Source organism: Camellia sinensis, chromosome 5 (assembly GCF_055761805.1).
Source record: "Camellia sinensis isolate YWXY chromosome 5, ASM5576180v1, whole genome shotgun sequence".
NCBI lineage: Eukaryota > Viridiplantae > Streptophyta > Magnoliopsida > Ericales > Theaceae > Camellia > Camellia sinensis.
Window position 1 is genome coordinate 123,991,865 of NC_138965.1, and position 27,635 is coordinate 124,019,499.

The window sequence follows — 27,635 nt, forward strand, 5'->3', positions numbered from 1 at the left end:
AGGTGTACCAGATGTGGAGAAAAATTGTTTGAACAGGGCCTCAACATCAGTTTGGGAAAAAATAGGGACAGACAGATCGAGAGACTCAGAGAAAACCTTAGAGGCAGCAGTAATAGTGCGATGAGCAGGCAAAGGTCTAGACTGATTCCTGGGATGATGTGAACTACACCTGGACGAGCCACCGTGAGAGGAAGGGCCAGTAGAAGATAACCAAGAGAGATTGTAAAAACAATCCTGTTGTAGATGACCAAGACCGATTTTGTTGCAGTACTGACAGGGTCTGACTGGGCAATAAACCAGAAGATGAGTAGAAAAAAGCCCTCGATTCTAACAATAAATGCAGGCAGTGGATCGTTGGGTCGGCATGGAAGAAGTCCGTGACTGAGAAGTGGCAAGAATAGAGTCTACATGATGAGTCTGGAGAGTACCGAGATGAGTCTCCTCAGATAACAGCTCTGAAATAGCCTACTCAAGAGTGGACAGGTGAGTGCGATGAAGGAGAGATGCATGCACAGGTTCAAAATGGGTAGTGAGAGCTATGAGAAATTGAACCAACCGTTGTTGATTACGATATGTAATGAATAAAGCAACATCATCAGTGTGAGGCCAGGTAGGTTTTGAGGAAGAAAGCTGGTCCCAAACAGAATACATCTAAGAAAGAAAGTCATTAATAGACTGACCAGGGTCTTGGCACATACGGTAAAGCTGACTCTGAAGTTGATACTGATGGGCAAGACCGATAGTTTGGTATCGTTCTTTCAAAAAATCCCAAATGTCTAGAGCAGGAGTAATAACAGAGTCAAGATGAAAATGTCCAAACTGAAGACTAATAAAAGTAACAGAGGTATTTCGAAGCCAAGTAATAATTTGGTAGTTCTTACTGTCCAAATCTTCTAATCGATTTTCATACTTAACAGCAGTTTCATTGGCCTTTTTCACCAGTTTGGTCACATCTCCGATGATAGTACGCTAGAGTTTCCTACCTTTTAGGAAGGAAGGCATGGCTTGGGCCCACAGAACAAAATTGGAGCCATTAAGAATAACATAAATTGGATGGGAGTCATCATGACGATCTATAATAATATTGTGGTAGGACTAAATAAATAGAAATAGTACTGTAGAAACAAAATTAGGTAAAATAGTGTGTACCAGTGAGTTCGGAAGATCGAAAATAGCCGAGAAAGGGGCGAAATCACCAAAAAATAGGCAAAATAAAGAAAAGGGCCAGAGATGACATCAAGAGGGGGTGGGTGACGTCAGCAGAAGGCATGGTGCATGTTAGCAGAATGGAAGTGCGATGTAAGATAGCAGAGAGAGCGCGTGACGCACAGTAGTAGGACGGTGCACGGAGGGCGCAAGAAAGGCTGACGTCAAGCTGACGTGAGTGACAACTGAAAGGCGCGTAAGGGTGCATGTGAGAGTGGTGATGGAAGACTTGGACGCACCGATGATAAAAACAACGAGTGTGGTGTTTGGCGATGGGCCTGGTGGGGTTGGAACCAGGAGAGAATTTCGAGCATGAAGATAAAAAAAAAAATTGTAAAATTTTGGTCAATAACGATGACGAAGCAGTGTTGTTGAGCAAAGAATGGTGTAATCTGGAACCCTGTGCTCTTTGCTTTGATAAGGCCATTGTGTACGGGCAATAAGTAAGAGAAAAATGAAGCTGGGATTTAAGACATGCGCTTCACGTTATAATGGTTGAGAGAAAATGAGAAAAAGTTGTGTATTTTATAGCTATTGAATTGAATAACATACAATATGAGAAGCCTTTATATGTAGGCTAAAAAGAAACCTAGATAAGTATAGAAATGCAAGGAGATAGAGATAGAGATACAAGGAGATAAGATGAGATATATCTAATACAGATAGATAAGTATAAAGCTAATATATATTAACTTTAACACACATATTGAAAGTTATAAGTATACCCTTCACTCATAATCATTGTACACACACCACTCAACTCTTATTTCCATACACTTGTTGAGTGACCCTGCTTCCAAATTTGTAGACCTATTGTAGACTTACATGAAGACCATTTAAGACCACAGTATGAAGTAAAGGCAAAGTCTTCTATTGAAGACCTCCATTAAAGACCCTATTGAACCTCTATTAAAAACACCATTGAAAATCCTTCAAAATATTGTTGAAGATATGATATTTTTCCATTTTTTTCATTGCATATGCCATTTCTAGATTTCAGTGCACTCCATTGTCAAAAAGCCCTCGTTTTTTTAAAAAAAAAATTATTTTTATTTTTTATGTTTTTCAGTTTGGGGATTTCGGCACTGGTTTTTTGAAATTATACATTTAATTCAAAACTTAACTTCCGAATAAAAGTGATTAGTTTGGCAAATTTCTTCCCAAAAAAAATAAAAATAAAAATAAAAACTTTCAGCAGTTGATGTCCGAATATAATGAAATAATTCGACAGTTGATGTCTAAATATAATGAAATAATTTGGCACTGGTTGTCCGACTGAAAACCGCAAAAGGAACCCAAAAAAAAAAAAGTTCTGCACGAAAAAACTAACATTTTCATATCACTAATAGAGTATAAATCTAAAGATTGAAGTAACATGAGAGTTGTTATGAGAGTATTGCTTTACAAGCAATAGAGGAGTATAGAATGTGTATCAAGCAAAATAACAACAATGGAAAAATTAGATTTAGTTTTTTTTTTTTTTAACTCAAAAAGAGACTAAAGAATATATGAGAGTTATTATGAAAGTATTGTTTTGCAAGCAATAGAGGAGTATAGAGCGTGTAGCAAGCAAAATGACGACAATGAAAAATTTTGGTTTAGTTTTTTTTAACTCAAAAAGATATTAAAGCAATATGAGAGTTGTTATGAGAGTATTGCTTTGCAAGCAATAGAGGAGTATAAAGTGTGTAGCAAGCAAAACAACAACAATGGAAAATTTTGGTTTAGTTTTTTTTAACTCAAAAAGATATTAAAGCAATATGAGAGTTGTTATGAGAGTATTGCTTTGCAAGCAATAGAGGAGTATAGACAAAATGACAACAATGGAAAAATTAAATTAAAATTTTCTTTTACTCAAAAGGTGTACATTGAGATTTTTTTATTTTTATTTTTATTTTTTTTTTGGTTTTTAAAAGATGTGTACAAAGAATATTTTCATATAATATTATGCGTGCTAGTGGATGTCCATTATGGTCATTTTAGTTTAGGGTATAATTGTCATTAAAATAATATTTCATTAAGTGTGTGCATTGAGATAATTAGGTGTGTAGAAATAGAATTTCCCCCTTTACACAACAAAATTATCTCTTTGCCCTCCTTATTTTGATTTGATTTGATTTTATTACAATTCTATCCCTAAACAAAATTACCAAAAAGTACTAAAGCCTAAAAAAATAAACCCTAATTTGAGGTGATTGGGGGTCAGCAAAGTTGTTGGTCAAGGAAGTTAGGGTTGCGGGGGCTGGTCATGGGTTGGGTAAGCTATCAGAGGTGGTTGGCAACGGAGTAGAGGTGGTGGGTATTGAGTTACAGTTTGGAATATTAAGTGTGTAAAGAAAGGATAAGAAGTTGGAGATGGGAATAATTTTGGAATTAAAGAGAGTGTAATGAGATAAAGTGTAAAAACCCTAATTTGGAAGAGGGTGTAATTAGGAAAAGGGTGTAAGCAAATTGTGTGTGTGTGTTGTAAATAGAAGCTCCTTGAAAATATTTCAATTACTTTGGGAAGAGTGAGTGAGTGAGTGAATGAATTATTTTGTCTCTTAATTTTAGTCTAATTTCTTAAAAGTATTATCAATTAGACAAAATTGACAAACTATGAAATTTTCAAAACTAAAATTGATTCAATTAAATTATAAAGATCAAATTAATTGAAGAATTAAATTATATGGACTAGTAGTGCAATTTACTCCTTTTTTATTTTCCATTAATGACTTGTGGAAGTATAAATCTATTCCATTACTCCTTTTGTTTTTTTGTCTCTTTACTTTTCTACCTAGGTACATCCAATGACTTGCAAAATAAAATGTGTGCTTTATCAAAATCATGCGAAATTGTTAATCAGTTTTGTCAATTATTAAACTATTCATAAATTTACATATATAAATGTAAACACATTATGTTTGCATCTACCATTAGTGTGTGCATATATATATTAATCTTTCTTATTAGTTGTTTTTTTAGTATGCTATTTTAGATATTTCACACCAAAAGACAATTCTACCGTCCAATAGTTCCGACATATATCTAGGCAGAATCAATTGCTCCATCACATGTCCAATACATTCTCTAGCGACAATCAAATCAAACGAATCCTCATTGTCCGAGGTGTGCCCAGAGTACTTCCAATGGATCCACCAAGACCTAAATCCATGGAAGGAAAATGGAATTACCAAAGAAATGGTAGACAGTGCTGAGAGCAAAGCATACACAAGAATAGTAATAGTGAATGGAAGAGTATATTGGAAGATGTTGAAGTTGGCGTTCCAAACAAGAGATGTGTTCAGTATTTGGGGCATATTGCAGTTGTTGAGGTTGTACCCTGGAAAGTTACCAGATTTGGATATCATGTTTGAGTATGGTGACATGCCAGTGATTCAAAAGAGAGACTATGGCGGATCATATGACAACAATGTGACTCCAATGTTTCACTACTGTGGGAGTGATTCAACCTTGGATATAGTTTTTCCTGATTGGTCCTTTTGGGGCTGGTAAAGATTCTCTTTTACTATTTATTTATTTATATTTTAAGTAGAAGTATACGTTATGTAAAGGATGTGTACCATACTACATGCATCTTATTACGTATTGCTCTAGTACATGTTAGTAACTTTCTAGTAGACTTGCAATATTTCGTGATTCAGAAATAAAATCACAGATTATACAGTTTTTCATCGAAACATTGTTTAATCACAAAATGTACAATATTATTACAAAAAATACATAATTTTATTTATGAATTACAAATTATCGTAACTCAATTAGAAAAATTACGTAATATTTAATAAAAAAAATGCATAACATGTGCTATAAATGCAATGCATGTATGTTGGATCTACTATCTCACCTGTCCAACGAATTGTTTTTGAGAGACTTGCGGGCCGAATTTTAAATTCTTAACATCTTTTTGAAAATAATTTTTTTGAATTTATAATATTGTTATTTATATAAACAGATGCATTTAAAGAGAAATTTCATGATACACATTCTAAAACGAGATGCGTGATATATGTTGTAGTTACAACGTTTATGATATTTGGTTATGATTTATTGTGATATTAGTTATGACTTGGTTATGACTAATTATTGTGTTAGTTATGACTAATTATAATATTAGTTATGACATATTGTAATTATTATTTTAGTTATGATCCAAAAAAAAAAAAAAAAAATGGTTATACCTTAGTGTTTGGTTATGACTTATTATTATTATTTTTAGTTATAATTGAAAATAATTTAGTCGTAACATTTGTGGTAATTAACACTACAAATTATGGCTTACATATGGTGGAGGATATGTACCACAAAATGACCCACATCTTAAATGGTAGAGTATTGCAGTAACAAATTTTAAATACTTTTGTAGTAAGTCAGGGAATTTAGAATTGGAACCTAATTTGTGTTCAGAATTTGGGTGTAGGGTGAAAATTGGATAAGAGTTCCATGTATAGGATGAATTTGAACAGCATATTGATATTTTTAAATAAGATTTCTGAGCTTGTAATCTAGATATTTTTGGTGTATGGCAGGCCAGAGCTCCAGATAAAGCCATGGGAAGCCCTTAGTAAGGATCTAGAAGAAGGCAACCAGAGAGTGAAGTGGATTGATAGAATACCCTATGCTTATTGGAAAGGGAACCCAAGAGTTAGTTTAGTCAGAAAAGAGCTTCTCAAATGCAATCTCACTGACCAACAGGATTGGGGTGCAGTCGTTTATGGCCTGGTAACAATTTCATCCCTTTCTTGTTACAGTAATAATTCAAAATAAATAACTAAATAAATAAATAAAAACTACACGAACAATTTTTTTTGTAGCAGCTAATGGCTCTGTTTGCTGCAGCTTAAACAAGTTGATTATAACTTGTTTAAATTAAAAAAATTGTAACAAACTGTTTGATATAATTTTTATTTACAGTTTATTAAGTAGAAATAGCTTAAATAATATAACAAAAGCTGATTATCTGAAAGTTAGAAAATTGGTACTTTTAATTTCTACTTTATAATTATTAACTATTAACTTACAGTAAGTTGCACGAAACAATGCCAATGTAGGTTGTAGTAACAAAATTTTGATATTTGAAATGTGCCCATCAAAATTAATATATATATATATATATATATATATATATATTATTTGTATAGTATTACTTTAGTTGAAACCCACATAACAAATTAAAGAATAATTACAAATATAAGAATTATTATATCAAACAACCATGAACCTAACAATAGTTAGAAAATCAACCATTATTAAGCCCAACAATCAATCACCAAACCTAAGCCCAAGGCCCACAACTGCAACTAGTTACATAGAACTTTCATAATAGGGGGATAAATAAACATCACAAATATCAAACTCTTCTTCATAAGAGTCGAATTCATAACCACACACACTATAAAATAGTGTTAGATAACCACTAGGCCAAAGACTCTGATTCAAGAGTCACATAATTATGGCAAACATGAAAACAGATTTGGTAGAGGTGGGCATGAGCCTGTTGACTTGGCCATTCTAATGCATTTATTAGGATCAAGTTGAAATGACTTTTGAAGCCTGAAAAATTTAGAAATCTCCTAGATATTGATTTGTGATTATGTATCAATTTTAAATAGTAAATAACAATCACAATCAAACAATCAAGACAAATCGACACAACGATTTAACGTGAAAAAATCACAATTGGAATGCCTCAAATTGTGATAAAAAAATCACAGGCAAAAGTCACAAAACAATCCATTAAGAAGATAAAAAGAATTACACAAGTGTACTCTTAGTTACCTAGCGAATCTATGCCCGAATTGAACCGACTCTTATATGCCTCTTCTATCACGGTCTTTACCTCAAAATTGTCTTACCCAACGTTCAATCCACAACATCGATGTCGAATCCACGACGATGAGCCACTCTAGAAACCACCAAAGCTTCAGGTCCAAATTCTACGGAATCCACCGAAGAACAACTCTTTCTTTTTTTAATAAACCAAACTAAACAAATCTTTTGATATAACCTCCTCAATTCATGTTAAACTCTCACAAATATCAAAGGAAACAAGCAAAGAAACTCCAGATAAAAACCCTAATACCCAAGGAGAAGATCTAGAAGCTGTACCCTAAAATCGGACTGAAACACATATTTATAGCAAACAGATCTGCGATCTCTGCTCAAGCGCAAGAATGGCCGCTCGAGCAGAAAAAAAGAACTCCCAGTACTTTTGCAAGCGAGTGAAACTTTTGAAAGGTCGCGATATCTGCTCAAGCGCAAGAATGATCGCTCGAGCAAAAAAACAACTTCGACTGCAATTTTGCCGCTCGACAGCGAAATGGAAAACATGAAAGAATTAACTTCACAAATTTCTCTATGAGGCACAATTTAGGTTGGATTCGCATCTAAAACTCATAGCCTCACTGAAATAAAAGAAAGAATAAAATTACAACTGAAAAGAGTTTTGTCAAACGGAATTGCCAAAGAATAAAAAACTAACAAAGTTCGTTTATTAAATGAGCTGAGTTTGAGAATGTTACTTTTAATCCAGTCTAATTTGACCCAATTATTAATATATTATATGAAATTTATATATTATGTACATGCATATATGTATTGGTATATATACATATATAATTTACTTAGTTTTATTTATTTATTTTTAAAAGCACTTATTATGTTATTATGAGGCTTTTCTCTATCTTTAGACTTTCTCCAAGAGTAAAATATAAGGTCAAACTCAATCTAATTTTTTAACTTCAAATGCCATGAGATGCAAAATGAATGGATTTCAAACTTTAAATAAAAGCCTCAACACATCACCAAAAAACTCAGCTCGAAAAAAACATTACCAAAAAACTAAAAATAAATAAACTATGCTTTAGCAAACATTGGGGCAGCTAAACCAATCCAAACCAAATCAAACCAAATCAAATCTTAAGTCGTGTCAAATGGAGTCGGTTACGTGAATCTTTCTTGTCCATTCGACTTTATCTAATGCTATTTCGTTAGTCAAACTAAGGAAGTTCATATTTCTATTTATTACACTAATCTATGTCAATCTAGATTTGTCCCTTCTCCTAACACTTCTATCTACGGTCACTATATCGCATCTACTGTCAGCTACTTTACATAAATAATTTTAGGTGATATTTCTATAGAAAATATTGAAACCCCAAATATAATACTTTTCTCCTTTTGAGTAACATTCTCTCTGTTTTTTATATTTTATTTTTGGTGGTCTCAATTTTGTTGTATAAATACAAATGCTGATAGTAAGTTGTAATTTTGTAGGATTGGAGATTTGCTCATCAACAGAGGTATAAAAATACAGATTTAGTAGACCAATGTACTCATAGGTGGGTAACCAAATTCTTATTTCTTTCAACACACTCGTGCCCTAAACTCTGAGTTGTTTTGGAGGATAAGATATTTTCTTATTTAGCGCATGTCGTACCGTGAGTTATATCTGCACAATGTAACTTTATTTTCTTAGGGTAAATTTGTTTAAAAATGTGAACAATACACACCACCTCATTGGTTTGTTTTGTACTTTTGGTAGGATCACCTCATAGGTTCAATCAATGAGATGGTGTGTATTGTTTATTTTGTGAACAAATTTACTCTCTGCATGACATAGACGGAGTTTGGCCATAGCAGAGCTATAGTTTGGTGTTAGGTATTTTGTAATTGGTAATCCCGTTTGACAAAACTTCATTCAAATGTAATTGCATTTCGCCTTTTGTATCTTCAAGTTTTTTAGAGTTTAGATGCAAATCCAACATAATTTGTGCCAGAATAGAGGAGTTTATGCTAAAGGAAATGTGTGTTTGAGCAGAGGAATTGTCGAGCCTGTCGAACTTCTTGAACCACTCGAGTGGTCAAGTGTGCGCCCAAACACTAATTTGGTTCATCCAGTGTCTCAATATAATTTCAGAGATACTGAGAGTTGTGTTTTACCCTTTGAGCGGTAAGTTTTGCGCTCGAGCAGAGTGACATGTGGAAGATTGTTTGCACTGCCTTACTAGTTTCACCCTTGAACAATCATTTTTGCGCTCAAGCGGTCTTCGGGACCCTATTTGTTATAAAGTTCTTGTTTGCTCGTTTTAGAGTTGAACCCTTCCAGAATTCTTAGAGAGGATAGAAGCAAAAGTGTTTTGTATTGGAGGATACATATATATATATATATATATATATATATTTTTTACCTTAATGATTTAAGGGTGATCGATGGATCAACGAATTTCATATTGACATTCATCAAGGGATTTCTTTCGTTTAATTCAAATTCAAAAGAGAGGTGTTCATCAATGGATTATGGGGAATTTGACCCTAAAGCTTTGGTGAATTCCGGAGTGGCTCATCATCGTGGATTCGACATCGGCGTCGTGGATTCAACGTTGGGTACAACAATTCCGGGGTGAAGACGATGGTGGAAGAGGCACATCGGGTTTGGTTCAATTTGGGCGTAAATTTGCTAGGTAATTAAGGGTTTTAGTGTGTAATTCCTTTATCTTCTTAGTGGATTGTTTTGTGACTTTGACTCCGTGATTTTTTATCACAATTGGAGGTGTTCCATTTGTGGTTTTTTTCACGTTATATCACTGTATCAATTTTGAAAGTCCTACGTGATTTGTGATTAGATCAAGATTAACTAATTCCAAAACCCAATAAATTCAAAACACTCAACCTAAAATCATCAAACACTTACGAGAGTGATTTTAGTTTGTTTGTTTTTTAGAATAAACAATAAATCAACACAAACGATTTTTTACGTGGAAAAAACCACAATTGAAGAACCTTCAATTGTAATCAAAAACCACGGGCGAACCGCCACTATCAATCCACTACTGAAGAACGAAAAGATTACAAAGAAATTGTGGGGACATATTTTTTGAATACCAACACGTGGCATGGTGACGCCGACGTGTCAGCCGAGGTGCCACGTGTCCTGGTAGTTAAGCCGAGGTAATCGCGGAGAAGCCGAGGTCATCTCCTAAGATGTCGGAATCCGAAGATAAGGGACAAGAGTCCTGGAGCAAAGAGGGGACTTAATTAAGATAAGGATAAATCTCTTAGGGAGTTTATCTCTATCTCCTAAAGAGTCCAGAGTAAGCACTAAGATTGGAGTTCATAGAAGTCATACTTCTAGTTGGACTTGGATTGAGTACATTATAAAAGAAAGGCACCCCCGTGGGTCTAAGGGATGTAATTCATACTTTGAGTATTCAGTTTAATACTTGATTATCCTTGAGAATCATACTGACTTGATCGTCGGAGTGCCCCCGGGTGGAAGAACCACCGCCGGAGCTTTTCTTTTCTGTTACAGGTTGCTGGAGTCATCTATTCTGCCGGTGCTTAGCTGCTGATCACTAAACGGGCAGTGTGGTCAGATTTTTACCCACACAATTTGGCGCCGTCTGTGGGAACGAAGGAAGAATAGATGGCCAGTAACGGACAACAAGGAAACGCTGGGGACGATGCTCCTTCTGGAAGCAGCAGACCGATTAACCTTGACACCGAAGGAGACAATCGCAATGCAGAAGCCCGTGACCAGGGTCACAGGGAGAACGACGATATCCAGGAAGGTGACACAACAAAAAGATCAAACCAAGGAAAATACTACAATGAAGACAACCTCCAGGTATGGAGGGACAGGTGCCTACGCAGAGACGAGGAAGTAAAGGAATTAGCAAACAAGTTGGCGGACCTCCAGTCGGTCGTCAACTTCATGATGCAGAACAATGTTATGCAACCACCATACCCGCTGCAAGATACGCCAATGCCAGCAACCAACACCCAGAAGGGTGGAGGAAAAACAATCCCCGAGGTCCCTCAACATACCAGGAGCGGAAGGCATTCTCACCGGCCTTCCAGGGAAGTCGGACGAGAAAGGCCGAGGCAAGAAGAGTCCCGAAGGACGCAACACATGAAGAATCCAGACCCCAAAGAACATCGACATGTTCAGGGGCAAGTACTCCACTTTGACACAACCCATGAAGAGAGACCCAAACGGACCCACCTCGAGGCCGAGAGCAGTATACCAAAAAGACTAAAATCAAAAGACAGCCGAGCTCCAGGGAGGAGCAAAGAAGACTTAAGGGACTACCTCAAGAGGAGGCAGCAAAATGCAGAGGCCGAGGTAAACTCCCCAGTAAAACCGAAGACAGCCTTCTCGGTAGAACTGGACAAATTCGAACCACCCAAGAGGTTCAGTATGCCGAGGTTCCAAATCTATGATGGTAAGTCAGATCCAAACTTTCATGTTGGGCTATACCTAAATTCAATGGCACTATATAGCGGGAACGAACCATTGCTCTGCAAGGTATTCCCCTCATCCTTTGGGGAAATTGCATCTGATTGGTTCCACAAGTTACCGAAAGGAAGTATAAAGACATGGGAAGGCCTGGCCGAGATGTTTGTGGCCAGGTTCGTGACCAACAAGCTGCAACCCCTGAGGGTTGATGCTTTGATGGCTCTAAGAATAACCAAGGAAGAAGGCCTTAGGGCCTATGCGAAGAGATACTACGAGGTGTTCAACCGAATACCTGAATGCAACCAGGAAGTAGCAGTCGTGTCTTTCAAGAACGGCCTGAAAGATGACTGCCCACTACGGAAGTCTTTGGCAAAAACACTGCCAAAGAGCATGGAAGAACTCATGGCACGAATTGAGAAATACGCCAGGGCCGAGGAAGATACGTCGGGAAACAAAGAGGTGAAGCAAGAAAAGGGAAACGGCTCGCCAAAGCGAGGCCGAGTCAACAATGGACCCACCAGACAAGAAATAGAATTAAGAAATAAACAGGCGGTAACCACGGTATTCCGGATCCCAATCCATAAAATCTTGGATCGGATTCGGAATCAACCATACTTCAGGGCTCCGGAAAGAGCACCAGGGGAATTCATGGGAAAAAACGTCGGCAGACGTTGTGCCTACCACAATGAAGGAGGGCATCCAACTCAAGGTTGCAGAGCCTTAAAAGCACACTTGGAGGACCTAGTAAGGCAAGGCCTTCTAAGGGACCTGGTCGATGAGGCCAGAACAAGGGAAGAACAGGCAAGGTTGCCTCAAGCACCAGCAGCACCCCCTCCCCCAGCACAGCTACCACAGACAAGAGAACCAAGGGTGGTCAATGTGATCCACTCAAGGGTCAACGAAAACGAGGTCAGAGGTGAAACCCAGAGGGTAAGACATTTACAGCATATCCACCAAGTTGGGGACAAGAGACATCGGCCAGAAGAATGCCAAGGGCCAACGATAGCCTTTACCGAAGCCGACCTAGAACTGGTCCAACATCCGCATAATGATGCCTTGGTAGTATCCCTCCAGGTTGGGGAATGCCAAGTAAAACGCATCCTAATAGACCAAGGCAGCTCCTGTGATATCATGTACGTCAGATGTTACAGAGAGCTAGGCCTTCACCCCGATGACCTAGAGGAATCCAGCGGCCCGATGGTCGGCTTTAATGGGACGCCAACATGGCCACTGGGCGCAACAAGCTTGGAGGTACAAGCCGGCACTAAAAAGATCAGGACAGAATTCCTGGTCATTGACACACCCTCACCATACAACATCATCCTTGGAAGACCGTGGTTGCATACAATGGGGGCAGTTCCCTCGACGTTGCACCAACTACTCCGATTCCCAACAGAGAATGGGATTGAAGAAGTCAGAGGGGATCAACTACAAGCCAAAAATTGCTCAATGGCAGCGATAAAGTCCACCTGTAGTATACAGGAGCCAAAGAAAGCAGAAGTTGAAGAGGGAGACATGGAAGTCCTGGAAGACGTCGGGAAAGAACCGACCGAAAAAAGCGAAGAAGCGCTAAAGAAAATCCTCGTCCAGGAGGGCGACGAAGAACGATTTTTTCTTCTCGGCTCTGGCTTAGCTAAAGAGGAAGAAAAGGAACTAGAAGATTTTTTAAGGGCAAACATAGAGGCATTCGCCTGGACACCCTATGAAATGCCTGGCATTGACCCCGAGGTCACTTGCCACATTCTGAATGTCGACAGATCGGCAAAACCAGTGATTCAACGAGCCCGAAGGCCGACGTTATTACACGTCGAAGCGGTCGAGGAAGAGGTAGACAGACTCCTTGAAGCCAGGGCAATCCGAGAAGTTCAGTACCCAACGTGGCTGTCCAACACAGTAGTGGTAAAAAAGAAGAATGGTAAGTGGAGGGTTTGTGTGGATTTTACCAGCCTCAACAAAGCTTGCCCCAAGGACAGCTTCCCTCTGCCCAAAATCGACCAACTGGTAGACGCCACTTCGGGACACGAAAGAATGAGTTTTTTAGACGCATACAGAGGGTACCACCAGATTGCTATGTACCCTCCAGATGAGGAGAAGACCGCGTTCATCACCCCGAAAGGCCTGTACTGTTATAAGGTAATGCCTTTTGGGCTGAAAAACGCAGGAGCAACCTATCAGAGGTTAGTAACAAAGATGTTTAAACATCTGATCGGCAAAACAGTAGAAGTTTACATTGACGACATGGTCGTAAAGACCAAGGAGTCAAAAGGTCATCTTGCCGACCTAAAAGAGGTCTTTGACATACTCAAAAGGTATCGGCTCCGACTCAACGCCGCAAAGTGCGCCTTCGGAGTTGGGTCAGGTAAATTCCTAGGCTATCTCGTAACAAGAAAGGGCATAGAGGCCAGCCCAGACCAAATCAAAGCCATCCTGGAGCTACAGAGCCCAACATCGGCAAAGCAAGTCCAAATGCTCACCGGAAGGGCCGCAGCCCTGAACCGATTCATCAGCAGAAGCTCAGACAAGTGCAGACCCTTCTTTAACCTGGTAAAAAAAAACACTGACTTCCTATGGACAGAAGAATGTGAAGCTGCCTTAGCCGACCTAAAAAAGTACCTGACCTCAACCCCGGTCCTTTCTAACCCAGTCCCAGGAGAGGAATTATTTTTGTACTTAGCAGTCTCTGAACACGCAGTCAGTGCTGTGCTAATCCGAGAGGAAAAAGGAGAACAAAAGGCTGTCTATTATGTAAGCAAGACTTTGGCAAGTGCAGAAACAAGGTACCTACCATTGGAAAAACTAATGCTAGCCCTGGTAATGGCTTCAAAGAAATTAAGCCATTACTTTCAGGCACACAAGATCGTGGTTCTAACGGAGCACCCACTGAAGTCCTTATTGCATCAAGGAGACTTAACAGGAAGGATAGCAAGATGGGCAGTGACACTGGGTCAGTTTGACCTGGAATTTAGACCAAGAACAGCAATAAAAGGCCAAGTTTTGGCCGACTTCGTCGCAGAACTCACACCTGAAGCCATCACACCTCGGGCCCCGTCAAGCCAAGATGAGGACCATCCCAATAAGCAGAAAGAATCCCAGTCAAAAACCAAAAACCAAGAGAAAGAAAAACTCAGACCATGCAGCATCTACATCGGCGATTCGTTCAGACTATTTGTCGATGGAAGTTCAAACCGCCAGGGAGCAGGAGCAGGAGTACTGCTGATATCTCCAGATGGAGAGATTGTAGAACAGTCCATCCGACTGGGGTTCAAAGCCTCCAATAATGAAGCAGAATATGAGGCGTTAATTGCAGGACTAAAGCTAGCAGCAGCAGCAGAGGCAGACGAGGTAATTGTTTTTTGTGATTCGCAATTAATTGTTAACCAGTCAACAGGAGAATTTGCAGCCAGAGACGAAAGAATGTCGGCATATGCAAAGGAAGTCATCCGACTGGCGGCCCTATTCCAGAACTGCAGATTACTCCAAGTCAGCCGAGATGACAACACCCACGCCGACGCGTTAGCCAACCTGGCCAGCTCAATTCAAACTAGAAAAACAAGGACAATTATGATCGACTACATGTCGGCCCCGAGTATAGATAAACAGAGCACCGAACATGAAACAATGTGCGTGGGCCTTGGACCAAGCTGGATGGATGCAATCATTGTATTCCTAAAAGAGGGGAAGCTGCCAGAAGACCACAAAGAAGCACATAAAATTAGGCTGAAATCGGCCAGATTCAGCCTAACAGCGGAAGGCCATCTCTACAGGAGGTCCTTCACTGGACCACTTTTAAGGTGCGTACACCCCCTGCAGGTTGAAGATTTTCTTTATGAGATTCATGAAGGCATTTGTGGAAGCCATGCTGGGGGCAGATCGTTAGCCCATAGGGCCATTACCCAGGGGTATTGGTGGCCCTACATGCAAAAGGATGCCGAAGCCTATGTAAAGAGGTGTGAGCAATGTCAAAGGTTTGCACCTTTGATACATCAGCCAGCTGCTGACCTAAACCCAGTATCCAGCCCTTGGCCGTTTGCCCAATGGGGCATGGATCTGATTGGACAACTCCCCCAGGCAACTGGGCAAAGAAAATATTTACTGGTAGCAACGGACTACTTCACAAAATGGATAGAGGCAGAACCTCTTGCCAAAATCCGAGATGTGGAAGTCAAGAATTTTATTTGGAGAAACATAATCACCAGATTTGGGATTCCAAGAGCAATAGTTGCCGACAACGGAACACAGTTCGACAGCAAACTTATCAAAAACTTCTGTGCGAAATTCAAGATCAAAAACTATTTCTCAACTCCAAGTTTTCCTCAAAGTAATGGGCAAGCAGAGGCATCCAACAAAGTAATCCTGGATGGAATAAAGAAGAGGCTCCAAGCAGCAAAGGGAAAGTGGGTGGACGAGCTGCCCAACGTACTTTGGGCATATCGGACCACGCCGAGAAGATCAACGGGAGAATCCCCTTTTGCCATGGCCTATGGCACAGAAGCAGTCATCCCATTGGAGATCGGCATCCCAGGGATCAGAACCCAGGGAGTAGAGAACGGCACCAACGACATACTCTTAGCCCGAGACCTAGATTTACTGGAAGAACGAAGAGAGAAGGCTGCAATTCAGCTTGCAGTATACCAGCAACAACTTGCCAGAGCTTACAACAAGAAGGTTAATCCAAGGGATTTTCAAGTCGGCGACTTAGTCCTAAGAAAAGTCGTAGGAAACAAAAAAGATCCCAGGGAGGGCAAGCTTGGCCCAAACTGGGAAGGACCCTACAGAATTACTTCAGTACTAGGCAATGGAGCATATCGGCTTGAAGACAATGAGGGCAAAGCATTGCCCAGACCTTGGAATACTTGTAACTTGAAATTCTTCTATCATTAGATAAACATCATTGTTTGGCCGATATTATCAATAAAGTCTTTTCAGAATTCTTTCAACGTGTATGATTAATGGTTTTTTGAAGACATATCAAACTCAGGCAAGATAAGCCGATGTTTTTCCTTGATTCACTTGTTGAAATTTGTAGCAATTTACAAGTTGGAATCAAGCTGATTCCTTACCTTCACTTGTTGAAATTTGTAGCAATTTACAAGTTGAAGTTAAGCCGATGTTTTTCCTTGATCCACTTGTTGAAATTTGTAGCAATTTACAAGTTGGAATCAAGCTGATTCCTTACCTTCACTTGTTGAAATTTGTAGCAATTTACAAGTTGAAGTTAAGCCGATGTTTTTCCTTGATTCACTTGTTGAAATTTGTAGCAATTTACAAGTTGGAATCAAGCTGATTCCTTACCTTCACTTGTTGAAATTTGTAGCAATTTACAAGTTGAAGTTAAGCCAATGTTTTTCCTTGATCCACTTGTTGAAATTTGTAGCAATTTACAAGTTGGAATCAAGCTGATTCCTTACCTTCACTTGTTGAAATTTGTAGCAATTTACAAGTTGAAGTTAAGCCGATGTTTTTCCTTGATCCACTTGTTGAAATTTGTAGCAATTTACAAGTTGGAATCAAGCTGATTCCTTACCTTCACTTGTTGAAATTTGTAGCAATTTACAAGTTGAAGTTAAGCCGATGTTTTTCCTTGATCCACTTGTTGAAATTTGTAGCAATTTACAAGTTGGAATCAAGCTGGTTCCTTATCTTTACTTGTTGAAATTTGTAGCAATTTACAAGCTAAAGTTAAGCCGATGTTATTCCTTGATCCACTTGTTGAAATTTGTAGCAATTTACAAGTTGGAATCAAGCTGATTCCCTATCTTCACTTGTTGAAATTTGTAGCAATTTACAAGTCGAAGATAGGCCGACGTTATTGCTTAAGTTCTCATAGCAATATCTGGGTTGTATAAACCCTAGAGAAGATGCTTAACACTTGTTGAAATTTGCAGCAATTTACAAGGTTATGTTAAGCCGACGTATGATCACCCGCTGAGGTATACAGAAAATTAACGGGTCGAAGCAAGGGTTAAGTATATTGTTTAAACACTTGTTGAAATTCGTAGCAATTTACAAGTAGGTCAGTATCTTGCCGAAGTAAAAACCTTGCAGTTATACTCGGATGATTCAGCTGGAATATCCTCGGCCACCTTCTCCGCTTGTATTTCGGCATCTATCTCTGCTAAAGTTGTGTCAAGACTTCTGTCAGTCAGAAGAAGGTCAGATGATGGACACCCCTGAACAGGTTCCCTGGGCACTTCCTCAGCCTCATCACCCACTTCATCTTGAGTTAAGTCTAAAATTTGCTCAGCTGGAAGAAAGGACTTGGCCTCAGTAGCGCCCTTGGGTTTTCTCACCAAGGCTTCACCTTCATCTTTCTCTTCGTCTTCATCCTCAGCTTCTACCTCGGTCTCTGATTCATCCTCAGCTTGACTTGGAGGAAGAAATGGTAGAAGATTAGCATCAACCTGGCGCAATGGCGAGTCAGCAGGGAGGTCAAGCTTCTTTATCAGAGACATCCAACCAAGGGAAAATCCCCTGTTGCATGCCTGCCTGACTTGAAGTTTGTATTCTTCTGCAACGTCGGCCATGCCTTGAGCATAGGCCTTTTCATCGGCCTCCTTGACTTCGGCCTCCTTGGTGGCCAGAGCTTGTTGAAGTTCTTTTTGCGCTTGAACCTTCTGAGCCTCGGCCTCCCTTTTTTCGGCTTCAGCTACTTTTTTAACGGCCTCAGCAGCTTCGGCCTTCTCAAGAGCTAAGGTTTGGTTCTTCGTCGCAGCCTCGGCTTGATCCTCTAGTTTCTGCATTTTTACTTCAAGAGCCCTTAATTCTCTCTTCATCGAGGTCGCTTCCCTCTTCATATCAACCAATCTTTGACGATTCTCAAAGGATTGCATTGAAAATGAATGGGCATGTTGGATAGCCTGAATGCAAACAGAAGTATCAGAAAATTTTCTCAGAAAGAAACAGAAGGAAGAAACATAAATACAAATAGAAATACTTACTTGAGCAGAGTGTTGGAGCATCAGAGCGTAATTTTCATACTCACTGAATTTGGCATTTCGCTCCAAGTCATTCGGTAGAAGAAGAGCGGTGCTAAGGGCGACAGCAACGTTGATATCATCAGCACTTTCACTAGCCATGATAGGCCTGTCCTCCAGAGAAAGATCAGGGGCCCATGGGACGTCGGGCTTCTTTGAAGCCGAGGTCGTCGCAGACGATGACCTTGGCCTCTTTGTTTGTGTAGATCCTGAGGGTTGGCCCTCAGCAGACCTTTTGGTTGAAGTAGAGGTTGATTTTTTGCTTTCAGCTAGCTTCGAAATCGGCAGAGCATCCTCAGCCTCGGCGTCTGAAGCCTTGGCCTTAGGCTGAGCCTTTTTTACTCTCTTTTGTTTGGGAGGGAGCGTTGATTGCGCCGGTGCGGCTTCGGCATTAGTTGGAATATCGGCGAGAAGGTCTTGGACGACAGGCCTCGGACGAACCATCTCGGCAGTCTTTACTAGCCTTCGTCGGCGTTTACGTTCAGGAATTGGTATTAAGAAGGGAGCCGAAGTTGATGGAAGATCGGCTGGGTCAGATGTGGACTCTTGATCTGTCCGAGATGTAGAAGCAGTTAAGGTTGTGGCTGTTGGTGGAGAGAGACTCTTCTTCCTTTTTCGAGGGACGTCGGGTAAAATGGATTTGTGTGTGGGGACAAAGTTTAATAATACTGGGGCTTTTCGTTTAAGGATTGGAAGACCAAGAAGTGTTCTCAGATCTGGTCCTGGGAAGAAGGATTGACGAAAATTTTTCGGTGGTTGATGAAGATCTGCAAAGAATCAGACGTCAGAAACAACAAAAGTATTTAAGTGTTGAATGAAAACAACTAAGTGTTGACTCAGGGCTCTTACTCTTGCCCTCTGTAAGTGTTCGAGGAAGAGGGTAAAGGTGGACATCTTCATCTGGGCCAAATTCCCAATTTCCAGAGGCAATAAGATAGTCATCTCCAGCCCCCTTGTTGGAGTCTGGAAGGTCGGCTATAATCTTGTACTGAGTGGATCTCGGCTTAAGGTAATATACAAAACCCCTATCCTTCAGATCAAGAGGGCACATGGTATAACAATATTGAAGGTCGGCGAGGGTGATTCTGAGGTTTTCTTGCCTAGCTAAGGCTATAATACCATTAATTATCCTATAGGAATTGATAGTAAGTTGCATGGGGTTTAGCTTATAGAAATAGAGAACTTGACGAAAAAGGGGATCGAGTGGAAGCCGAAGTCCACATTCGATAAACGCAACTACTGGAAAAGGCATTGTATGATCTGTAGGCACGATAGTGTCATTATCCCCAGCCAGCTTAAGATGAACGTCGGCTGGGATAGAGAATTCTTGCCTAAAGTATTCAAGACTTGTTGGGGTATTTACCCTGTGCCTCCACATACCCATTGTGTCGGCCTAAATTAAGAGGAATATGTTTCAGAAGACGGGCGTTTTTCAGGTTTCCCTAAAGATTAAGGGTTCTACAGACAAATCCCAAATCTACGAACTATTAAGATAAAGATCGAGGGCACAGATCTGGGGCAGATACAAAAAAGAGAAAACAAAAACGAGGTTTCAGATTCAAGAACAGAGGTATAATTTTCAGAAACAATAGAGGTACAGGAAAAAATCAAGAACAGCGGCGAAAAGAATGATGGAAAAGCATAGAGGTTCAAAATATAGCCACAAAATTCAAAATACAAATAAATCCCAGACCTCGAGTAAGATCAGTAATGGCAACAGACTGACAATAGCGCATAAAGAGAATGAAAGAAATTAAAGGAAGGGGACTTACCAGGAGAAGTGAAGCCAGGGCAATACTCGTCGAACCCAGAAACCAGTTGCGACAGCAAAAAAGGCTTTACAAGAAATACGGGACTAAGAACAGTTCCAGAGAAGAAATCGAAGCAATGGTAGATTTGAAGAGGAAGAACGAGCTTTCAGAAGAGAAAGAGTAAAGAAGATGGAAAGAAAAAGTGAAGAAAAGATAGAGGCAAAAGAAGTTTTGTCAAAAATTTGAAACGGCGGCAAAAATAGGGCAATTATTGCGCCTAGGGTAACGCACGCGTCAGACGGCGCAGACGAACGAACAGACAGCTTCCAGGCGCGTCACTGACACGCTCCAATAAAAACGAAACACGTGGAAGAAACAGTTAGACATGGATGACAGCTCATGTGCATAGGGGAGTACGACCGAAGCCACGTTCTCCGAAGAGAACACGTCGGCTGAAAAAAGATAATCTTGGCAAAGCAGTCTTCTTGAGCCATTATTCAGAAAGGAAGTAACAAAAAATTCGGAATAGGTTCCATCACCTCAGAATGCCGAGGTAATAGAACCTAGGGGGCAGTTGTGGGGACATATTTTTTGAATACCAACACGTGGCATGGTGACGCCGACGTGTCAGCCGAGGTGCCACGTGTCCTGGTAGTTAAGCCGAGGTAATCGCGGAGAAGCCGAGGTCATCTCCTAAGATGTCGGAATCCGAAGATAAGGGACAAGAGTCCTGGAGCAAAGAGGGGACTTAATTAAGATAAGGATAAATCTCTTAGGGAGTTTATCTCTATCTCCTAAAGAGTCCAGAGTAAGCACTAAGATTGGAGTTCATAGAAGTCATACTTCTAGTTGGACTTGGATTGAGTACATTATAAAAGAAAGGCACCCCCGTGGGTCTAAGGTATGTAATTCATACTTTGAGTATTCAGTTTAATACTTGATTATCCTTGAGAATCATACTGACTTGATCGTCGGAGTGCCCCCGGGTGGAAGAACCACCGCCGGAGCTTTTCTTTTCTGTTACAGGTTGCTGGAGTCATCTATTCTGCCGGTGCTTAGCTGCTGATCACTAAACGGGCAGTGTGGTCAGATTTTTACCCACACAGAAATCATACAAATTACCCAACCCTAGTCAATTTGTCTCTGAATCTTCTGTAACTCTTTTCACCACACCTTCGTCACGGAATTGATTCTGAAGTTGATTCCACACCACAACTTCACTCGTCGAATTAACGACTGCGTAGACTCAAACGCCTTTTGGATCCTACGCTTTGATCTTCGGAATCCACCGAAGAGAACTCACTTGAAACTTAAGAAGCAACCTCCTTGATGTATGAATTTTAATGCATAAGTTCAGAACTCTCTTAAGAACATCAAGGAAAAAGATCAAAAATCTCCAAAGAAGACTTTAAACACAACCCTAGTTTGTTTTTCTCAGATCTAGGAAAACCACCTCCACAAAAACACCCTTAGCAGTTTTAAATAGAAAACTGGATCTGCGATCTCCGCTCGAGCTCACAACAGCCCGCTCGAGCGGACTGACCAAAAACTGCACGCGAAGAAACTGAGATGCGCTCGAGCGTAGGAGTTTCCGCTCGAGCGTAAAATCGCACCCACCAGTATCTGTGCTTGCCCTGTCAAAATGCTGAGACCTGCTAATCTACGCTCGAGCTCAAAAGTCTCCGCTCGAGCGTACAGTACAAAAACACAAAAACATAGTTTTGAATCAACACAAGGTTTTGTCTCCGGATTTGACAACACAGGGACCTAACAAATTTGCCATTGTTTTGTTTGCAAATATAATTCAATTCTTATTTAATTGGATTAGATCTATAATTGTTTGATTGAGATTTGTTACTCATTGCTAAAATTTAATCCTAATTACAAATCACTATCTTTAATTTTTTTAGGTTTTTCGCTTGGCTTGGCTATAGCTTGGCCATAACAGAGTTCATTTGATCCATGTATTCATAAGTGTTAGTTGCTTATTGAATACCTCATTGTAATAGTTATTTTCACTCATTTTTAAATAGCTTATTTATTGTGAGTCACTTAATGTTTTTAATGCTAAAAGATATTTGGTGGCGAGCTATCATTGGTGAATTTCCTTTGATGGCGAACTATCTTCGTAATAAAATAAATAAATAAATAAAAGTACTATTTATTTTGCTTTGTTTATTAGTACCTTTGTTTACAATAATTTTTTTTTGTCTAATATATTTTAATGTATTGCAAATTTGGGTATGAAAAATGTAAATATAGGCCATGTTGCAGTCTAAGTTTTTTGTACAGAAGGTTTGGCTACCAAGAATAAAATCATGGTTTTGTCCCCACTACCAAATGTTTCATTTCATTCATTTTCATTATTAATCTCATTTCTTTTTACAAATTTCATGCAGATACAAGATTTATGTTGAGGGAAGAGCATGGTCTGTGAGTGAGAAATATATTCTAGCATGTGATTCTATGAGTCTGCTAGTAACACCCCATTACTATGATTTCTTCACAAGAAGTTTATTACCCTCAATTCACTACTGGCCAATCAAAGAGAATGACATGTGCAGATCTATCAAGTCTGCAGTTAATTGGGGAAATAAACACCCAAAAAAGGTAATCAAATTTGTCTATAATACAACATTCACAATTATTAGCTGAAAATATTTATTGCAAATTAGTTCATTGGGCTTTAAAACAATGTAAAGTGTTGGGCCTAATAATATTTTATTTGCCGTTTATAGCATTTTTGCTATATGCGTTATAGTTGCAACATAAATTTATCTAGTCTTTTAGAACACCATATGGTTGTATATCCAACCAATAGTATTTTATGATTTTCTTATATTATTCTTTGTTTTTTTTTTTTTTAAATCATGGAAATACACAATCTCTTACTATTAGATGAGCAAACTGCCAATGCGGTATTTATGAAAAACTACATAAAACCCACCTTACTTGCAAGAGGCAACATATCAAGTTGCCACGTATTAAAGTTTTTTTTTTCATTTGTTTGAACGTGCAATCGCTTTGTGTTAATGGCCTTTGCACTTGATGGCTTCACTCCAACACTCTATTAACAGAAGTTAGGGGTTCAAGTTGCCTCCCTTACTTTGTAATATATCATGATGTTCTTATAATGTGATGCAATCGATTAATGTCTAAGTTATAATGTGTGTAGCTATTTTCTTGTTAATTGACTACAAATGTTATTTTCTTTCAACAATATTATATTTGAAATGTGTGGAATAAATTCACCTGAACATGACCCACATTACACCCAAGTATAACTTTATACTACACATTGAAATTCTCAATAATTTTTTGCATATTTTTTCTTAGTTTATAGGATTTCTACTTTCCTTTTGTTGAATAAAATGTTGTAATGTGTGTCTCTATACAAGTATACGAATGTTATGGAATTTTTATATGATTTTTTTTTTTTTTTTGTCTACTCATTAACTTATTTTTTTACCAACTCCATTGTGACTTTAGGTTCAAGAGATTGGAAAGGCTGGGAGCAAGTTCATCCAAGAGGAGCTAAAAATGAAGAGTGTATATGACTATATGTTTCATTTGCTATATGAATATGGAAAGCTTCTGAAATACAAACCAACTGTACCAGAAGGATCAGTTGAAGTGTGCTTAGAGACAATGGCATGTTCTGGACCAGAGTTGGAGAAGACGTTTAAGATGAATTCCATGGTGAGCGGTCCAGCGGATACAAACCCATGCACCATGCCTCCACCTCATGATCCTACAGCCCTTCAATCTTTTCTTGAGAGGAAAGCAAATCTAACAAAGCAAGTGGAGAGGTGGGAGGCAAGTGAAAACACATAATTGGAAGAGACCAATTTAAAGAACATTTAATTCTGCAATCATTTTCAAAGTAATTTTTAATAATGCCTAATTTAGTTTCCTAAGAGAAAGTATGTTGAAGTATCCTAGTCCTTGAACAATTTTTTTTAAAATTTTTTATTTATTTATTTGTTATTATCTTTTAGAGTTCTTATTTTTAATGCATGGATGGATCTATTCTTTGAGCTTAGGGCATCTTCAACAGTTAGCTAAATGAATCTCTTTAATTATGTTAGGGCTTATTCAATTGTATGTTAAAACACCTGTTATAAAATCAAAATTTTGTGAGACATTTTTCCAAAAATATCTCCGAGAGATTTTATTTATTTATTTATTTATTTATTTTCATTCCAAATGATAGCATTGTCAAAATTTGGAAAGCTTTTTACCTCTTTCTAAGGATGGGTCACTACAACAAAAAGTACCTATAACCATATTGGTTGGACAACGTGTGATGACTAGCTTTGTCATGCTTTTCTTTCCTTTGTTTTTCTTTGGAAATTGTTGATTTTGGATGTTTCCTCATTAGTTCTCATCCTTGTTCATTTTCAGGCTGCCTTTCTTTTGTTCGGAGGGTGCGTGGCCGAGTCCGGAGTGCCTGGGAGCGAAGCGGGACTTTTGGGTGACTGGGCCAGGGCCGCACGTGCGGAGAAGGGCCGCACGAGCGGTGGGCTAGGCCGCACATACGGTGAGGGTGGAGTCTCCTGGGCGAGCATTCTGTTTGACAGCCGCACGAGCAGAAGAAGTGGGCGGCATGAGCAGTGGAGGTGGGCCGCTCGAGCGGTTTGGGCCGCCGCACGTGCAGGGAGGGGCGCCGCACGTGCGGCCAACTGGGCAATCCGAGCTCTGTTTTTTTATAACATTTTGGTCCGAATGTGTAACACATTTTGCTCATCTCTCTCTCACTCTAAACTCTATTTTTCTCTCCCTTCTCTTTAGAAAACTTCCTCAAACATCACAACTCTTTGATTTTGCAAATTCTTGGGTCAAGATCTTCATAATCTCTTTCAAGATCTTCAAGATCCAAAGCTAGGGCTTCATTTAGGTGGAGGAAAATCCAAGGCTCTCTCCCATCTTTTAACTCTAGGGTTTCATCTTGTTCTCCATCAAGCTTGAGGTAGGGTTTTCCTTTGAGTTATATGTATGTTTATGCAAGTTTTAGTTGGTTTTTGGTGAGCTCCTCCATGTATTTCGAAAATGGAGATTAGGGCTCAAGAGATTGGTGATTTTTGTTGAAGAAAAACTCATCTTACTTCTTTAAAAAGGGATTTGTGAAATGTTGAGCCATAAGTGTTGAGATTGAGATGTGTTATGGGATTTATTTATTTATTTATTTATTTTAAAGAGATGGAAAATGTTATGATATTGTGAAAAACCTAAAAATTTGGGGCTTTTTTGAAAACATGGAAATTTCATAGAATAAATTTCTTTTCTTGTGTTAAACAGGTGAGTGTGTGTGTGTGGGTTTCACAATGTAGTAGAAAAGGGAAAGTTGATAATCCTCTTGATGTAGAGTAGGGGACTTATTTTCAAAACTATTGCTAGGAGCATGAAAATATATATTTTGTGAGATGATAATTGTTAAGCACCATGGATTGGAGAATTGAAACCTTGATAGTTGACATTGAGAGTTTCTTATAGTCTTGAAATGAATAGAATGCCAAGAATTATACATGATGAGAAGTTATTGCTATGTTGATAGATTTGGTAATGCATGTGAATATTTTGTGTGATGGCATTGGAGGAAAGAGAATGAAAGAAATGTTATGAGATATTAATTGTTGCATCATATCCCCATATAAACTTTTGTCATCTTTGCACCTCTTGGCATGAATTAGAAAAATGTTTACATTTGAAAGAAATTGGTATTGTAACGAGAACTATGAGAATGTTAAAGGGGTAAATACGTGGTAAGTTCAGTCAGGGGGTGTAGTTGTACTTGATAAGTTGGCCTGAGTGTCTATGGTGAAAGACTAGAAAACCGCGTAGATAGGTGTCGACCCTTCCGGTTAATACCGGTAAAAATGACAATTTGGTAGTACTCGTAGAGTCTACTTGCAAACACCAGTCTGGGGATTACCAGTGTCGTATTTACCGCCCCGTCATGATTTAAGATTGGAAGTTTGGAAATTGTCGAGATTTAAAATGTTAACTAAAAGCATGGTAATTTTCAAGAAAAGCATGACATGAGGTTACCTTTAAGTGGCATGGCATAACATGTGCATTTACATTAAATGTTGTGAATCTTGCATAAATGTACACACTTTGTTAAGGATTCTTTACTGGGCTTTATGGTCACTCCTATGAGTTTTGGTGCAGGTAAAGATGTGGTGATCTCGCCGAATTGAAGGTGTGGAATTGTTGTGAAGAGTAATGGTCTTTTTGTGGTTGTGATTAAATTGCTAGCCAAGGGCTATTTTTGTATGGGTCCAAGAGACCACTTTTGTGTAACCGGGCTTAAGCCTTGGAAGTTGTAGCCCATAAGGGCATTTCATTTATTTTAGAACTTTATGTTTCACATGCTATAGATTCATGTGTAATATTACCTATGAATGTATAGTTTGCATGTGGAATCTTTTCTATGAACCATGGAGATTAGGGATGAAAGAATTGGTGAATGGTTATGTTTAATTAGTTAATGTGGCTTGGTGTAGCATATCGTTGGAGTAAATTTTTGGGGCGTGACACAACGTTTTTTGAAAAATGCTGTGGAACACATAAACGTAAAATTAAAAGACGCATTATGCTCTCTTATAAACAAGCATTCCACTTTTATAACGGTGTTCCGTCTCCTCAGACTCCAATTTTCTTTCCGTCATTTTGTTTTTCTCTCTATTTCTCTCTCTTATCATTTTCTCTCACTGTCCTGGATTAGGGTTTTCTGTGTCTCTCCCTCTTATCGTTTTCTCTCACTGTCCTAGATCTAGGGTTTTTTGTGTCTTTCCTAACTGTCCTAGATCTAAGGTTTTTTTGTCTCTCTCTTATCGTTTTCTCTCACTGTCCTAGATCTAGGTTTTTTTTTGTCTCTCTCTTATCATTTTTGTCTCTTTCTGTGTCTTTCCTCATTCTCCTTGAGAGATTCACCAGGTTCAATTTTGATTATTTGTTCAGATCTAATTCTAAATCCATCGATTCTTGAATCGATTTGGTTGAAATTTCTTGACGGTATTTTGTTTTTCTTGATTCTGATTCTGATAATTTTCTAGAGGAAGATAGACCAGTTAAGTGAAGAAGGATCGAGATCATCGGGATCAAGATAGGGATTGGGATCGAGATCGGTCGAGTAGGAGCAAGAGGAGGAGAGAAGATAGGTTGACTCATGAGAGTAATAGAGAAGATGGTGGTGAGGACAACTTAGAGGAGAGCGTGAATGATGAGGAGGACGATGACGATGACGATGACGATGGTGATGGAGTTGCCACCACAACCGGCGGTGGTGGTGCGGTGAGGATGTTACCGCCGCCTAATCCAACGGCGTCGATGTCGTCTTCATTGCCAAACCACCACCATCAGCACTGGAAGAGCTTTCCTCTGCAACTACAAAATCGTTCTCACCAGTACCTGGTTGGAAACCAGCCGATGAAATGATAGGCTTTTCTATTCCAAGAAAACTAG

General features: G+C 39.1%; 1 protein-coding gene across 1 annotated transcript; it reads left to right on the forward strand.

Annotated features, from left to right (window-relative positions):
* Nucleotides 1-243: 243 nt before the first annotated feature.
* Nucleotides 244-27,635, forward strand: LOC114319585 (uncharacterized). The gene is made up of 7 exons (XM_082872057.1): nucleotides 244-373; nucleotides 4,184-4,697; nucleotides 5,736-5,928; nucleotides 8,482-8,546; nucleotides 22,568-22,778; nucleotides 23,658-23,985; nucleotides 27,529-27,635. The coding sequence occupies exons 1-7, from the start codon at nucleotides 244-246 to the stop codon at nucleotides 27,606-27,608; spliced, it is 1,521 nt and encodes a 506-aa protein (XP_082728183.1). The 3' UTR covers nucleotides 27,609-27,635.

Bases quoted from the DNA above. Each gene is read 5' to 3' on its own strand.
- LOC114319585 (XM_082872057.1), top strand. From the start codon at position 244: ATGACCAAGACCGATTTTGTTGCAGTACTGACAGGGTCTGACTGGGCA. The intron at 5,929-8,481 runs GTAACAATTTCA...GTAATTTTGTAG, and splicing joins GTGCAGTCGTTTATGGCCTG to GATTGGAGATTTGCTCATCA. The intron at 22,779-23,657 runs GTAATCAAATTT...TTGTGACTTTAG, and splicing joins GAAATAAACACCCAAAAAAG to GTTCAAGAGATTGGAAAGGC.